At 44.7% G+C, this 15,830-nt stretch overlaps 2 protein-coding genes across 11 annotated transcripts in view; one reads left to right on the top strand and one right to left on the bottom strand.

Annotated features, from left to right (window-relative positions):
* Window positions 1-15,369, top strand: part of MAPK14 (mitogen-activated protein kinase 14) — a 95,272-nt gene extending 79,903 nt beyond the window's left edge. For 4 of the 10 annotated variants that reach the window (XM_003818916.7, XM_063604862.1, XM_003818917.7 and 1 more), the window contains exon 12: window positions 649-3,024. In XM_003818916.7, coding sequence (XP_003818964.1) covers window positions 649-716 — 68 coding nt within the window. In that variant the 3' untranslated portion in view covers window positions 717-3,024. Of the gene's footprint in view, window positions 1-648; window positions 3,025-8,628; window positions 12,527-12,586; window positions 13,318-14,630 lie in introns of those variants that run through there. The other 6 variants (XM_063604864.1, XM_063604863.1, XM_063604866.1 and 3 more) reach the window with 5 other exon arrangements.
* LOC134730495 (basic proline-rich protein-like) overlaps window positions 6,894-15,830 on the bottom strand; it is an 82,384-nt gene continuing 73,447 nt past the window's right edge. The window contains exon 4 of the mRNA XM_063604870.1: window positions 6,894-8,208. The gene's annotated coding sequence lies outside the window, so the exon portion shown is untranslated. The remainder of the gene's footprint in view (window positions 8,209-15,830) is intronic.

The raw sequence follows: 15,830 nt of genomic DNA on the forward strand, positions 1-15,830 counted from the left end.
GAGGTCTCTAATGCAGAATGAATATGTTCTCTGGTGGAAACTGTTGTAGACAGTGATACTCTCTGGACCTTTGAGATACTTATGTCTAGTCTGATTTTATGCACAGCCCCTCACATAGGAGTTTTGCATGGAGAGTTGAGGTTTTCAGAGTCATTGCATTTACAACATCTCTCTGAGCTTTTACAGTTTTACAATTAGTAGAACTGGGGCAAAGAGAATTTATGTCTTATCAGTTAACTTAGAACTAGTTAGGGACATAGCCAGGAATGGAACCCATGTATCCTGTGTCCAGTCCCATATTTTCCACAAAACACAAGTTCAGAACTCTAGTTAAATCCCAAGAGCCAAGACCATCTGTTGCTGTAGCTTGTGAGAGTGCTCTTTCATTCTTGAGCACCTCCGTAGAGAGCTTAAAAGAAGAGGCACTCAGCGATGAAAAACATGAGAAAAAAAATGGTTCTTTTCTATGTCCCTTGAACTTCTGTGTGATAACGTGTTCCAGTAGGCTATTACATACAAGCTGTGAGGTAGCCCATCAAACCACTACCTGGACAGAGAGGAAGGATCTTGAGCTTAGAAGTCAGAGTGCTTGCCAGCAAAGAGAATAGCCTAAACTCTCACATCTTACTTTTCCTTCCCAATTTCTAGGCCTGACCTATGATGAAGTCATCAGCTTTGTGCCACCACCCCTTGACCAAGAAGAGATGGAGTCCTGAGCACCTGGTTTCTGTTCTGTTGATCCCACTTCACTGTGAGGGGAAGGCCTTTTCACGGGAACTCTCCAAATATTATTCAAGTGCCTCTTGTTGCAGAGATTTCCTCCATGGTGGAAGGGGGTGTGCGTTCGTGTGCGTGCGTGTTAGTGTGTGTGCATGTGTGTGTCTTTGTGGGAGGGTAAGACAATATGAACAAACTATGATCACAGTGACTTTACAGGAGGTTGTGGATGCTCCAGGGCAGCCTCCACCTTGCTCTTCTTTCTGAGAGTTGGCTCAGGCAGACAAGAGCTGCTGTCCTTTTAGGAATATGTTCAATGCAAAGTAAAAAAATATGAATTGTCCCCAATCCCGGTCATGCTTTTGCCACTTTGGCTTCTCCTGTGACCCCACCTTGACGGTGGGGCGTAGACTTGACAACATCCCACAGTGGCACGGAGAGAAGGCCCATACCTTCTGGTTGCTTCAGACCTGACACCATCCCTCAGTGATACGTACAGCCAAAAAGGACCAACTGGCTTCTGTGCACTAGCCTGTGATTAACTTGCTTAGTATGGTTCTCAGATCTTGACAGTATATTTGAAACTGTAAATATGTTTGTGCCTTAAAAGGAGAGAAGAAAGTGTAGATAGTTAAAAGACTGCAGCTGCTGAAGTTCTGAGCCGGGCAAGTCGAGAGGGCTGTTGGACGGCTGCTTGTGGGCCCGGAGTAATCAGGCAGCCTTCATAGGCGGTCATGTGTGCATGTGAGCGCATGCGTATATGTGCGTCTCTCTTTCTCCCTCACCCCCAGGTGTTGCCATTTCTCTGCTTACCCTTCACCTTTGGTGCAGAGGTTTCTTGAATATCTGCCCCAGTAGTCAGAAGCAGGTTCTTGATGTCATGTACTTCCTGTGTACTCTTTATTTCTAGCAGAGTGAGGATGTGTTTTGCACGTCTTGCTATTTGAGCATGCACAGCTGCTTGTCCTGCTCTCTTCAGGAGGCCCTGGTGTCAGGCAGGTTTGCCAGTGAAGACTTCTTGGGTAGTTTAGATCCCATGTCACCTCAGCTGATATTATGGCAAGTGACATCACCTCTCTTCAGCCCCTAGTGCTATTCTGTGTTGAACACAATTGATACTTCAGGTGCTTTTGATGTGAAAATCATGAAAAGAGGAACAGGTGGATGTATAGCATTTTTATTCATGCCATCTGTTTTCAACCAACTATTTTTGAGGAATTATCATGGGAAAAGACCAGGGCTTTTCCCAGGAATATCCCAAACTTCGGAAACAAGTTATTCTCTTCACTCCCAATAACTAATGCTAAGAAATGCTGAAAATCAAAGTAAAAAATTAAAGCCCATAAGGCCAGAAACTCCTTTTGCTATCTTTCTCTAAATATGATTACTTTAAAATAAAAAAGTAACAAGGTGTCTTTTCTACTCCTATGGAAAAGGGTCTTCTTGGCAGCTTAACATTGACTTCTTGGTTTGGGGAGAAATAAATTTTGTTTCAGAATTTTGTATATTGTAGGAATCCTTTGAGAATGTGATTCCTTTTGATGGGGAGAAAGGGCAAATTATTTTAATATTTTGTATTTTCAACTTTATAAAGATAAAATATCCTCAGGGGTGGAGAAGTGTCGTTTTCATAACTTGCTGAATTTCAGGCATTTTGTTCTACATGAGGACTCATATATTTAAGCCTTTTGTGTAATAAGAAAGTATAAAGTCACTTCCAGTGTTGGCTGTGTGACAGAATCTTGTATTTGGGCCAAGGTGTTTCCATTTCTCAATCAGTGCAGTGATACATGTACTCCAGAGGGACAGGGTGGACCCCCTGAGTCAACTGGAGCAAGAAGGAAGGAGGCAGACTGATGGCGATTCCCTCTCACCCGGGACTCTCCCCCTTTCAAGGAAAGTGAACCTTTAAAGTAAAGGCCTCATCTCCTTTATTGCAGTTCAAATCCTCACCATCCACAGCAAGATGAATTTTATCAGCCATGTTTGGTTGTAAATGCTCGTGTGATTTCCTACAGAAATACTGCTCTGAATATTTTGTAATAAAGGTCTTTGCACATGTGACCACATACGTGTTAGGAGGCTGCATGCTCTGGAAGCCTGGACTCTAAGCTGGAGCTCTTGGAAGAGCTCTTTGGTTTCTGAGCATAATGCTCCCATCTCCTGATTTCTCTGAACAGAAAACAAAAGAGAGAATGAGGGAAATTGCTATTTTATTTGTATTCATGAACTTGGCTGTAATCAGTTATGCCGTATAGGATGTCAGACAATACCACTGGTTAAAATAAAGCCTATTTTTCAAATTCAGTGAGTTTCTCAAGTTTATTATATTTTTCTCTTGTTTTTATTTAATGCACAATATGGCATTACATCAATATCCTTTAAACTGTGACCTGGCATACTTGTCTGACAGATCTTAATACTACTCCTAACATTTAGAAAATGTTGATAAAGCTTCTTAGTTGTACATTTTTTGGCGAAGAGTATCCAGGTCTTTGCTGTGGATGGGTAAAGCAAAGAGCAAATGAACGAAGTATTAAGCATTGGGGCCTGTCTTATCTACACTCGAGTGTAAGAGTGGCCGAAATGACAGGGCTCAGCAGACTGTGGCCTGAGGGCCAAATCTGGCCCACCACCTGTTTGGTGTAGCCTGCTAAGAATGGCTTTTACATTTTTAAATGGTTGGGAAAGAAAAAAAAAAGAAGTAGTAGATTTTGTAGCATGTGATGTAAGTAATGTAAAACTTAAATTCCAGTATCCATAAATAAAGTTTTATGAGAACACAGCCGCACTCATCTGTTTATGTATTGTCTGTGGCTGCTTTTGTGCTACAGTGACAGAGGCAAATAGTTGCAGCAGAGACTATAGGACCTCCAAAATGTCAACCATTTACCATCTGGCCCTTTAGAGAAGTCTGCTGACCCTTGGCCCAGGGCTACAGTTTTCTCATCTATAAAGTGAAGTTCAGGTTTTTTTCATCTTTGACATTTGAGACTATCTATAAGTCATATATTTTTATTATAAAACTGCCAGAGAGAAGGTTTGGTTTGTATATATAGGTGTACATTGTTTGTAAGCTTTTAGGCGAATGTATTTTATGACTCTGTTTTGTCTTAGCTGGCTACGGTCCTTGAAAATATTCTTCAGAATGACTGAATTGCATCACGGGATGAAAGAGCCACGGGGTCTCACAGCTGAGTTCTCAGGGACTTTGCTGATGTGCTTCCTTTCTTGGTGTCCTTGGAATGACACCCAGCAGGTGTCCCAGGGTGGATTGTGGGGCTCAGCCTGTGAGGATATTGAGAGCTGGGTTTTTGTCCAGGCCCTGGCTGGCAGCTGGGAATGAAGGCAGTGATCGAAGGCAGACCAAGCATAGTCTCCTTTCCATCCCCAGTGACTTCGTAAGGAGGTGAGAGAAAAGGGCCCCGGTTGTTACATGGGGTCCTTTAGCTCCTGTAAGAATCAGACAGTTGGCCGGGCGTGGTGGCTCACGCCTGTAATCTCAGCACTTTGGGAGGCTGAGGCGGGCAGATCACGAGGTCAGGAGATCGAGACCATCCTGGCTAACACGGTGAAACCCCCGTCTCTACTAAAAATACAAAAAATTAGTTGGGCGTGGTGGTGCACGCCTGTAATCCCAGCTATTCGGGAGGCTGAGGCGGGAGAATGGTATGAACCGGGGAGGCGGAACTTGCAGTGAGCCAAGATCATGCCACTGCACTCCAGCCTGGGTGACAGAGTGAGACTCCGTCTCAAAAAAAAAAAAAAAGAATCAGACCGTTGTAGGGAGTATTTTGCCTTCACATACCAGACATGAGACATGAGAGCAGCCTTCCTCCTAGGCTTCTGAGAAGAGGGCCTGCTTAGCCCAAGGAGAGCTGACACCAGAAAAAGCTCCCCTGAAGTGAATCCACTTAAAACGGGGACCAAAATTTCATATGTGGTGGACACTGGGGGATAGGGGAAACCTGAATGGAACTTTAATCATGAAAATGGAACAAAATGACAAAAGCATGTTCATAATTTTAAAGATATATTAATTCTGACAAGGAAATTAAGTTGTTTTTGAAGTGAAACTGATTTTGTATCTTACAATAATTTTCTCATTTGATTTTTGCAACGTGATCATAGAAGGAAGTTTTGCAAAAATATTTGAGGGCTTCATCAGTTTTCAGAAGGCCTCTTGATATTTTGATATTCACATTCTTTTTTATAAGTATCTATCGGTGATCACCTCCTCAACTTTCCTTTTATTGTTAACTGGTCTGAGTCTGTCACCCACACTTTTCAGAGCTTTTGCTTAAGGTTTGAGCAGTTTTCTAGCATTATTTATCAACTTCATCAAATCCACCACCATTTGCAAGATTTGTGATTATTGCAATTAAGTTGCATTCTATTTGTGTCATTTGTCATATGCTTACAATATAACCATAGAGACTAACAGAAGACCAGAATACAGTGGGCAGGATAAATACTTTGGCTTCAGGTACTTAAGAAGCAAAGAGGGACTAACTTTTTATAAATAGCTCATTAGTGAATGTTTTCACATTGGGATGACTTTCACTTCTCTATATAATTTGGTAGCTGCAAGGACTTGGTTAATGAATATGCAAATAATAAAGACCCCCTTTTATTTATAATGCAGATATGTTTTAATAATGTACATGCCCTTTGAACTTAGCATTTACACTTCTCAGAAGTCTTCAGCCTGAGCAACATAGCTGGGGACTCTTGACTCTAAAAAATTTTTTTTTCATTAGCCAGGTGTGGTGGTGCATGCCTTGTAGTCCCAGCTGCTTGGGAGGCTGAGGTGGGAGGATCTCTTGAGCCCAGGAGTTCAAGGCTGCAGTGAGTCATGGTTGTGCCACTGCATTCCAGCCTGGGTGACATAGTGAGACCCTGTCTCATAAAAAAAAAAAAAAAAAAAAAAGGTCTTAAGTGCACAAAGTAGAATGTTTTTCAGTGTCACATTCTTTGTACAGCAAAATACTGGAAGTAACCCACATATCTATGAATAAGGACTTGATTGAATAAGATGGTCATCTGTGCAGTGGAATACCATCCAGCTAGGCATGGATAGATGTGCAACATACATTGTGAAGGAGAAAAAGTCAGTGGCAAACTATAGTATCCTGGCCCCCTTTTTTGTTGATAGGTAATGCCTGGCTAGGAAATGAATATACATTGAACTGTTAGCAACCATCTCTAGGCAGTGGGATTGTGCCCTTTAATTTTTATGCTATTTCAGTAATGTGTACCTTTTTTTACACTGAGAGTTTTGTTTTGTGATCAGAAGAGACCTTTTCTTTCTTTGTTTTGTTTTTTAATGAGAAAGGTATTTAAAAGTCTGTGTGACCTGGGGAACCATTCTCAAATTTCAGTTTTGCCAGGGCTAGAGCCCAGCCTTTCAAGGCAGGAGAACAGTTGCTGGAAAGAAATTGCACCCAGCTGTTAGGCCTCTGGCAAGCTAAGCCGCACCAGTACTTTGTAGCGGGATTCTCCACCCAGCTGGTAGGGTTTGGTTGTTTCTTCTTCAGTAGAAGGGTGTATTTTAAGGATCTTAAGCAGGATTTTTCAATTTTGGCACTATTGGCATCTCAGACCAGATAATTATTTGTTGTGGAAGCTGTCCTGTGCAGTGTAGGGTGTTAGGCAGCATCCCTGGCCTCTACCCACTAATGCCAGTAGCACTCATGCTCCCTTGCCCCAGTTGGGATAGCCAGAGATGTCTCCAGATGTTGTTGCCAAATGGCCTCTGGGGAACAAAATCATCCCTGGTTGAAAACCATGAATCTAATACTTCATCCCTCCTAATCTTGCAGAACACCAAAGCCTCTTTTCTTGAAAAAATAGTTAACACCCACTGGCCTGTTGTAACTTAAAGAAGTAGTTTGGTGGCCGGGCACGGTGGCTCATGCCTGTAATCCCAGCACTTTGGGAGGCCGAGGTGGGCGGGTCACCTGAGGTCAGGAGTTCAAAACCAGCCTGGCCAACATGGCAAAACCCTGTCTCTACTAAAAATACAAAAAATTAGCCGGGCTTGGTGGTGGGCACCTGTAATCCCAGCTACTTGGGAGGCTGAGGCAGGAGAATCGCTTGAACCTGGGAGGCGGAGGTTGCAGTGAGCCAAGATGACACCGCGGTACTCCAGCCTGGGCAACAAGAGTGGAACTCTGTTTAAAAAAAAAAAAAAAAAAAGTAGCTTGGCATCTTGGAGGAAAAGTACAAATTGGAAAGGCCTTTTTAGACTCAAATACATATTTTTAGGGGAAATATGTTTGGTACTGAATAAAGGTCATTTCATTTCTTAAAAAAAAAACAGTAGGTTGAGTAAATTAAGTTATCCTTTGTTCAGAAGTTCTTTGCCATTATCCACAGGCAGAAAATCTGGTAATTAAACTGGGGGTATGACTACAAGATTTTCTTAGACCGGTAAGGAAATAACAAACCTCAGTGTGCCTGGTGTGTTGTGGACACTCAAGATACTGGTTAGTCTGCATCTCACGAGTTAACGGGGGACATCGAGGCTGTCTTGTTAGGGGGAGTTTGCAGCCTTCTGCATCTGGGAACCGTGTGTGTCTCTAAAGCCAACTGGGGAGAGAGCTCCTGAGGACAAATGGTCCTGAGGCAGTTTCTGGAAAACCCATTATTGAAGCCATAGGCTGTGGTCTAAGTACGCATAGCCAGTGGGATAATGTTATATTGCAGAGTTATTTGAGTAGTTCAATTTAAGGAAGGTGCTTTGTTTAGAAGTTATTATAAGTTAAATAAGGAAGTAACCTTCAGTTTGCAACTAAAAATAGAAACTATGCCACCACCATTTGAGTGTCAGTTGCAGCAGAAAATAAGAAGATGTAAAACCACAGACCCAGCCTAGACTCTTAACAAAAACCAGTGGTTCTAAACTCTTGTCAGATCTATTACCCTTTGCATAACTAATATTTTATAATACCTCTTTTGTAATGCTGAGGTGAAATTCATAGATAATTCACACAATTTCAAAGAAAATATAATGATCCAATATAAATGACAAAGGAAAAATACGAATACATTTCCATATATAAGTGCTGGCTGGGCATGGTGGCTCGCACCTGTAATCCCGGCACTTTGGGAGGCTGAGGCGGGCAGAACACTTGAGGTCAGGAGTTTAGGATGAGCCTGGCCAACATGGAGAAACCCGTCTCTACAGAAAATTTTTAAAACGTTAACTGGGGCAGGGCGCAGTGGCTTACACCTGTAATCACAGCACTTTGGGAGGCTGAGGCAAGTGGATCACTCGCCATCCTGGCCAACATGGTGAAACCCCATCTCTACTAAAAATACGAAATTAGTACAAGATAGAAAAATTAGTCAGCTGTGGTGGCACCCACCTGGGTCCCAGCTACTCAGGAGGCTGAGGCGGGAAAATTGCTTGAACCTGGGAGGTGGATCTTGCAGTAAGCTGAGATCATGCCACTGCACTCCAGCCTGGGCAACAGAGGGAGACTCCGTCTCAAGAAAAGAAAAAAGAAAAAGTTATCTGGGCATGGTGGCACACACCTGTAGTCCCAGCTACTGAGGAGGCTGAGGCAGGAGATTGCTTAAGCCTTGGAGGTTGAGGCTGCAGTGAGCCATGATCATTCCACTGCACTCCAGCCTGGGTGACAGAGTGAGACCCTGTCTAAAAAAAAATAAAAGTAAATTCTGAGGCATAGCTACATAAAAGAAATAATGAAGTAGTTAGATGCTTGTACCTATACATAGAATCACCTTGAATATGACAGCTCCAAATGCGTACTCATACAGTTGTGTTGTCTTGGCAACTCAGATACCATGGCTGACTGCTGTCAGTCATGATTTTTCTGAAAGTGGTAAGCAACTCTTGGTAAAAATTTCAAACAAACAATTAGAATCTTTTTTTTTTTTGGACAGGGTCTCAGTCTGTTGCCCAGCCTGGAGAACTTTTTGATTTACTCAGTTGTGATCCTGGGAAATGTAAGTATATTAATATGCAGAAAAGTATTTGTTTGGTATGTAAAACCAAGTTACAGTCTAGGCTCAGATAATCATAAATAGTTTTTTCCACCTTCATGAATGTCCAGCAGGATGTTTGTAATGTGAAGCAATTCTTGTTAAGAATCCCACTCTGCACAATGGCCCGTGCATGCTCATATCAGTAACACTCCTGATCAGTATGATAACCAAAAATGGCCCCAGAGATTTCAGTGCACCCGCTGAGAACTGCTGACAGATCAAATGACTCTGGGACACCTGGAGTCCTAAGAAGTGAAACCTCCACAATGCAGGACAGACCTGGCTCCCTATTGTCTTCCTTCCTTCCTTCACCTCCTTCCCCCTACTTTCCTTACCTCCCTACTAAAAGGTAGTTCTTTTAATGAACTGCTACTGTATGTTAGGCAATTTACATTCTTGCATATTCTATACAAGTAATGTCTCTTTCTCAGTCACGTTACAACTGAGGCTAGATTCAACAGACTATCCTGATATCAACGTTGAAAGACTCCTGGTTCCAAAGAGTTCTATAGCATTGGTGTTAGACACGCCTCTTTTGGTTTTTTTAAAGAAAATTTAAAAAAATTAATTCAGCATAATTTCCATAAGGACTCCCTGGCTGCTGCTGGCCAAACTGGGGAGGAGTCCCTGGCAGCCACAGCCAGGCACTGGTGCCTTATCTTGTTCAGCACACACTGGGTCTCTCTCCCTAGTTCCAGGCCCCTTGCCCTCGCTTCTCTACTCATCTGGGATAGAAATGCACCTCCAGGCCTCTGAAGAGAAACTACCTTTTCCCTCTTTCAGCCAAAAGGGCTCAAGCCAGCACTCGCTTTGTATGTCCTAGAAGATGAGCACGCTTCCCTCTGGCTCTCTATAGCAGTGCTCTAATGGGACAAAGTCACTGTGTGCTCTTGCTTTCTCTCCTGGTCTTTGTGCGTGATAGTCCCTCTCTCTAGAACCCTCTTCCTCCTCATTCCTCTGAGCTAATGTATTCGTTCTTCTGTTCAGCCTTGACATCACTCCCTCAGTAAATTCCTGACCATTCCCAAGCCTGGATTAGCTGTGTCTTCTGCGTGCACCCTGTAATCTGGAATGATCATTGGTGGCACTGATTACGCTGCTTTATCATTGCTTGCTGTTTGTACCACCTGCTCAAAAAGGAAAAACATATAAAGGTTAAGGATACAGGCTCTGGAACCTTTGATGTGATTAAGTAATTTGCTCAAGATTGTACCAATAATAGAGAGTGGGGCTGTGAGGACTAAATGAGTTAAGACATGAAAAACCCTGAGCATACAGTAAATGCTAAATACTGGCTTAAGGCTGCATGTCATCGAAGATAGATCATGTCTTGTTCACTGTGGTGTCCCTGTCACCTAGCTTGGTACCTGGCACACAGTAGGCATTCAGTCCTTATTGACCGAGTCCGTAAATGACTGTCAGCTTTTAATCCCTTGCAGATCACCTTGTCTTTTGCTTCCTGTTTTTACAATCAATAGTCTTTAGAAGCAAAGATCATTTGAAGAAAAACCAAATATGTATGGGTTATCTGCCTTGCCTAAGAAATGGTGCTGTGTGGAATTTCCTTGTTTAAGAAGAGACACGTGTTAGAAGAATTGGCTTCTGATTCTCTTTGCTACATCTTGTTGTGTAATTCAAGTTGGCTGCACAGCAATTTAATGAATTAGAACAAGAACCAAAAGATTATTGAAAGTGGCTGATGGCCATGATCTAGATAATTCCTACTGTGTCCCCATCCATCTGCCACTTTAAAATGAAAATAGCAAGGCAAAAGAAAGATAATTGGAAGGCATTATGGTGTCTTGCACCCTCATTCAGCCATTCTACAAATATCTATTAGGTACCTTCCATCTTCAGGCACTGGGAATATTGGAAAGAATAAAAGTCAAATTCCTGTCCCCATGGAGTTGTTCATTGTTTTCATGGGAAAAGGCAGTGGTAAACAATGACTGTACCATCTCACTGGCACCCCTAGAACAGAACATCTAAGCACCTGTTGCTGGAGGCCATTTCTGGGCCGGTGCACCTTTGATCCACCTCCCTGGCACTCAACTGACAGACAATAGGATTTCTCGTGGCGTCCAGGGCTGCATGTCCTCTTGGGTTACCTCGACCTGATCAGCTGGCTCCACTGTGTGTTTCCAATGTGAGGTGTGAGGTCACCATCCGCTGCCATTACACAAAGACCCATTTCCCCTGGGCCATTGCTCAAGTATGACAGAGCTGATTGTCCTCTATGGAAACTCAGCCACTCACAGCTCTGCCCAGTGAGACAGGCAATGACTACCTGATCATGGTTGCTGACACAGTGCTTGTGGTGGGGAGTGTCCCTATCTGGAGGCAAACAGCCGAGTGGCTGCTGTGCCCGCAACAAGCCCCACCCTGCTTCACGGTGAGGAAACAGCCCCCACCCAACCAGTCCTCTCCCCAGCCTCCAGTTCAGTCAGGTGCCCCCCTCCAAGTGTTTATGTAATTTGTGTTGATCTTACCAGGGTCAAAGCACTTACCACATTACTTTGCCTAACTATTATTCTTTCATGACACAAAACATATTTATTGTTGAAAATGTTTAAATGTAGTAGGTAACATCTATTATCCCACTACCTGGAAATAATAGCTGTTGACAGATTGGCATATCTCCAAGAAATTTTTTTAAATCTGGAAAAAAACCATCGCTTTTAAAACTCATTATTATTCAGTGATCTGTGTCAATAAATGGCATTGAAACAGCTAGATAGCCACTTTCCTCCTTCAGCCACAATCATTTCCAGACAGGTCAAAGATTTAAATGGAGAAAGGCTTTCAAAGCATGTCCCCAAACCTAGAAACCATGCAGGAAAAGGCAAATGAATTTGCCCATACAAAAACTGTAGAGCTTTCATACATTGGCGTCCATTTGGCAGGATTCAGTAAGGGCAGAAGCTGTACATAGCTGTGGTTCTAGGTAATTCTAGAACTTTCTAGAAGCTTTCTCGTATGTCAACAAGGAACAGAGTACAGACTTTTCACTCAACATCATTTGTAATAGCAGGAAAAAATGGGAACAAACCTCAAACACCATCAATAGGGGAATAGGAAATAAACTGCATTATGTATTCATGCAATGAAATATTAAACAGCAGTGAAGACAAATGAACTAGAATGATTCCCCCACCACCACCCCAGACCCCTGATTTTGTCTCTGTCCCAGGAACAATAGGCAATGTCTGGAGACCTTTTTAGTTGTCACACTTGGAGGTGAGGGTGGTGAGTATCTAGTGGGTAGAGACCAGGGATGCTGCTAAACATTTTGCAATGCACAGGACGACCCCCACAACAAGGAATTACCCAGCAAAAACATGTCAGCAGTGCCGAGGTTGAGAAACAGAGACGACTCAACATCTTGGCAGATCTCACCAACAACCTTAAGTGAAAAAGGAGGCTGCAAAACAATCTATCTGGCATCGTTTACAGATGCATATGTATACAGTAAAACTAAAAGCAGACGAGAATAACAAACACCAACTTGTAGAGGGGTCACCTCTAGGGAGGGAGAGAGGGCATGGAATCAGAGAGGGGCATGAAAGGGCTTCAGCTGCCAAGAGCCAGACAGCTTAGGTTCTAATCCCGGTTCCACCACTGACACTGTGTAACCTCCGCAGGTTGCTTGATCAATCGGGGCCTCAGTTATCACAACTGTAAAATGGGATGATATTGATAATAGTGCCTTCTTCACAGGATTGTGGTGAGGGTTAAATACGTTAACCAATGTAGAGCACTTAGAACAGTGTGTGGCTCATAGTAAGAACTATATGTTTTTGTCACCATTTTCATCATGATGATGAGTATCTATGATGTTCTATTTTTAAAATATCAGAAGTGAATATGGCATGTGTGTGAAACAGCTCAGCGTTCTGCCTTGACAAGGACCTTCACTCCTCCTGCCACCCCCACCAGCCAAGTGAATTTCACCGTCAGCACTTAGTCTATATTTGTTAAGGCAGGCCATCCCGAACATACTCTCCAAATCTGAGACAACTCATCCAAGCAGTGTGTTTCCTTTTCCTCTCCCCCACCACCGCCGCCCACCCCCCCATGATGCTGGAAACTTCTTTATTGATACAGATGATGAGCAATGCGGTGATAAGTGTGTGTCCCCCGGCTGTTTTCGCGTTTTCACTAAATTGATGGCTATGGGATTACCGGATTAACAAGGTGCACATTTTGACACTTTTGCAGCATTGCCAAATGGTTCTAAAAGCTTGCCCCAGTTGACACTCCCACCTGCCGACGACAGTGTTGTCACTGTTTCCTGTTGCCGCCCTCACTAGGGTAGGAGCTTCTCAAGCACAGGAACTGTGACATTTGTCCGTGTATTCTCAATGTCTTGAGAGGTGCCTGGCAAAATTTGGTTGAATGGATTAAGGCTTTACCTTAATCACCAGGTAGGTAAGGAGGATAGAGAAAAATAAGACACTCATGCCCTCAAGAACTTACAATTTAGGTTTGTTTGAAAGTTAACTGAGAATTCCAAGTCTAAGGGTGCTGGTGAGAGTGGCCTGGCAAAGCCAGCCCAGGAAGAGCTGCTGAGCAGGTTGTAAGGAACGAGGATGCCCCCCCCCCCCCGCCCTTGGCAAAGCAGAGGATGGTATTCCAGACAGGTCACAAACAGCTCAAGCAAAGACGTGGTGACAGGGATGAGGAAGGCACGCTTGCGGATGGCTAGAATGGAGGTTGCCTGGGCACAGACACCTTGGAGGATCCGATTAGCAAGAAAGGCAGGGCCTGTCCGGATGGGGGCAAGCCTTGCCCAACAGACTAAGAAGTTTAAACTTTATCCTGGAGGCCACTGAGAGCTACCGGGGGTGGGGCGTTATGGGGAGGCAGGGCTGCTCTGAAACAGGAAGATTAATCACAGCTGGGCTGCCTGCCCCTGGCTGCCTGTCACATGGGAGCTGTGCTGCCCTCAAGCTGCCCAGCTGGAGCACCCTCTTTCCAGGTGACCAAAGCTGGATCCGGGTGCCCCCTGGCTTAGGAAGGGCAGCCCTGGGCAAGTGTGAGGGAGTGAAGACCAGGCCTGAGAAGGAGGGAGAAGCTGTTTGTCAGGGAAGTGTAGTCACCAGGATCAGGGTAGCTTCCCCTCCACAGCCCCTTACTCATCCCTGTTGCCACACCTGTGCTCAGGCTGACAGTGACAGTGGTGTCCTGGAGCTCTCTGTGACTCTTATTTTTTTAGAGACAGGGTCTTGCAATGTTCTTTCTACTTAATTTTATTTCTTACAAAAGATTGGCCTTTCACAAGCATCATCCAGCGCAGCTAAGCATAGTGGTTACTAGCACTGACCCTGGGCAAGACTACCTGGTCTTCACTCCCAGCTCTAGTGCTTACTAGCTGTGTGTCCTTGGGCAAGTCACTTCACCTCTCTGTGTCTCATTGTTATACATAAAATGGGGGATACTGTTAACCCATCTCATAGAGTCCTCAGGAGGATTAAGTTACATGTATGTAAAGCTCTTATAACAACTTTTGGGAAGTAATTAGTGCTCTTTCCATGTTTATTAAATGCATATAATAGAAAATGAATGTATCCAGAGAGGCAGTCTGACTTACCTAAGGTCACACAGCAAATTAGAGACAGAGCTAGAATCAGAGCCCGAACCTCTGCCATGGCAGGTAGCCTTGCTAGTCTTGTTTGGGGTTATCTGCCCCTGACCAAGGTCCATAGGGCTTCTGGGGAGGATCTATGTGTCCTGACATTGGATAGTTTACTTAGAAGGGGTGGAGCAAGGAGACCCCGTGGCCTCTGCCCTGGACAGGCAGGTTGTGGAGGTGGCCTCCAGGGTGCACAGCTTCTCCTGCCTGAGGCAGGCTGCACACAGGAGTCCAGGCAGGACCTGACTCCATTACTGCGGTTTGTCAGGTCAGCACAGCGGAGACTGCCCCAGGCACGAAGGTGAGTTGGGCCTGCATATCAGCTGCACACAGACAGAGATGCAGTGATAACAAGGCTGCTGGGGATAAGGCCCTGCTACATCCCTGCCATTCAGCCAGTCACCGGCTGCCAGGCACTCTTCCAGGTACGTGGAATTCAGTGATGAACAAAATAGACAAAGCCCCTACCCTCGCCAACCTCAAGACATTCTATTAGAGGGGGGCAGACAATAAACAGGTACACAGGGCTTGAAGAACACGAGGCCAGGTAAGGCAGGTGAGCATGGCTTGTAATGAGGTCAGGGGGACCTCGGAGGAGGTGACACATGAGCAGTCCTGAAGGACCAGAGGGAGCACCATGCACAATGCCTGCAAACTGGCATGTGTTGCTTCAGTAAACCCTCCTGGTGTCCCTGGCTATGCAAGTGACATTCTCCCATCTTACTGATGAGGAAGCTCCACCTGTAGCCACAAATAGAGGCACGAGATTCAGACTCAGCCCTGTCTCCCAGAACTCAGCTACCTCTCTACTGGCTCACAGGAGTACAAGCACGCTTCAAGAATGTGGACGTCACGAAGCCTGTGGAGGGGGAAGCGGGTGGTGTGCAGTGAGGGTCTTGGGGAGAGGGATATGCACAGGGTTAGTAGGGTGAGTGGATCTAGAGTTCACTCGGGAACACCTTGTAGATGTGAGTTTAGAGTTAGGCTTGGAAAGAAGGAAGGGAGGGAGAGAGGGAGGGAGGCAAGGAAAGAAGAAGGAAGGAAAGGTGGACAGTTCCATAGGGAGAGGATCTGGCTCATGCAGAGCTTCAGTGGGAGTGGTGAGGAGGGCTGTCCACAGGGAGGAACCTGCTTTGGAGTGGATGGTGCAAATTCATGGCAAGAGAAGAGGCCTCAGATTCAGGTTGTACACTCTGGTTCTTTCACCACCATACGAAGGTCCAGCCTCATGCTAGGACCTTGGGGGCCCCACAAGGATGAGGCCTCTAGGCCTTCCCTCAGGGAGCAAGGGAAGAACAGCAAAATCAGAAACATCCTAGGACAGATTTTATCAGACTGAACAGTGACCACACATCCCAGATCCCACCCTGTGGTAGGCTAGCCAAGCATATTCCCCTACTATTGCTTACTCGGTCCCACCATTTGGGTCTTCAAGCCACATCTTCCTCTTATGGGTAGTACCCAGAAG

The sequence above is a fragment of the Pan paniscus genome, chromosome 5 (genome assembly GCF_029289425.2).
Source record: "Pan paniscus chromosome 5, NHGRI_mPanPan1-v2.0_pri, whole genome shotgun sequence".
NCBI lineage: Eukaryota > Metazoa > Chordata > Mammalia > Primates > Hominidae > Pan > Pan paniscus.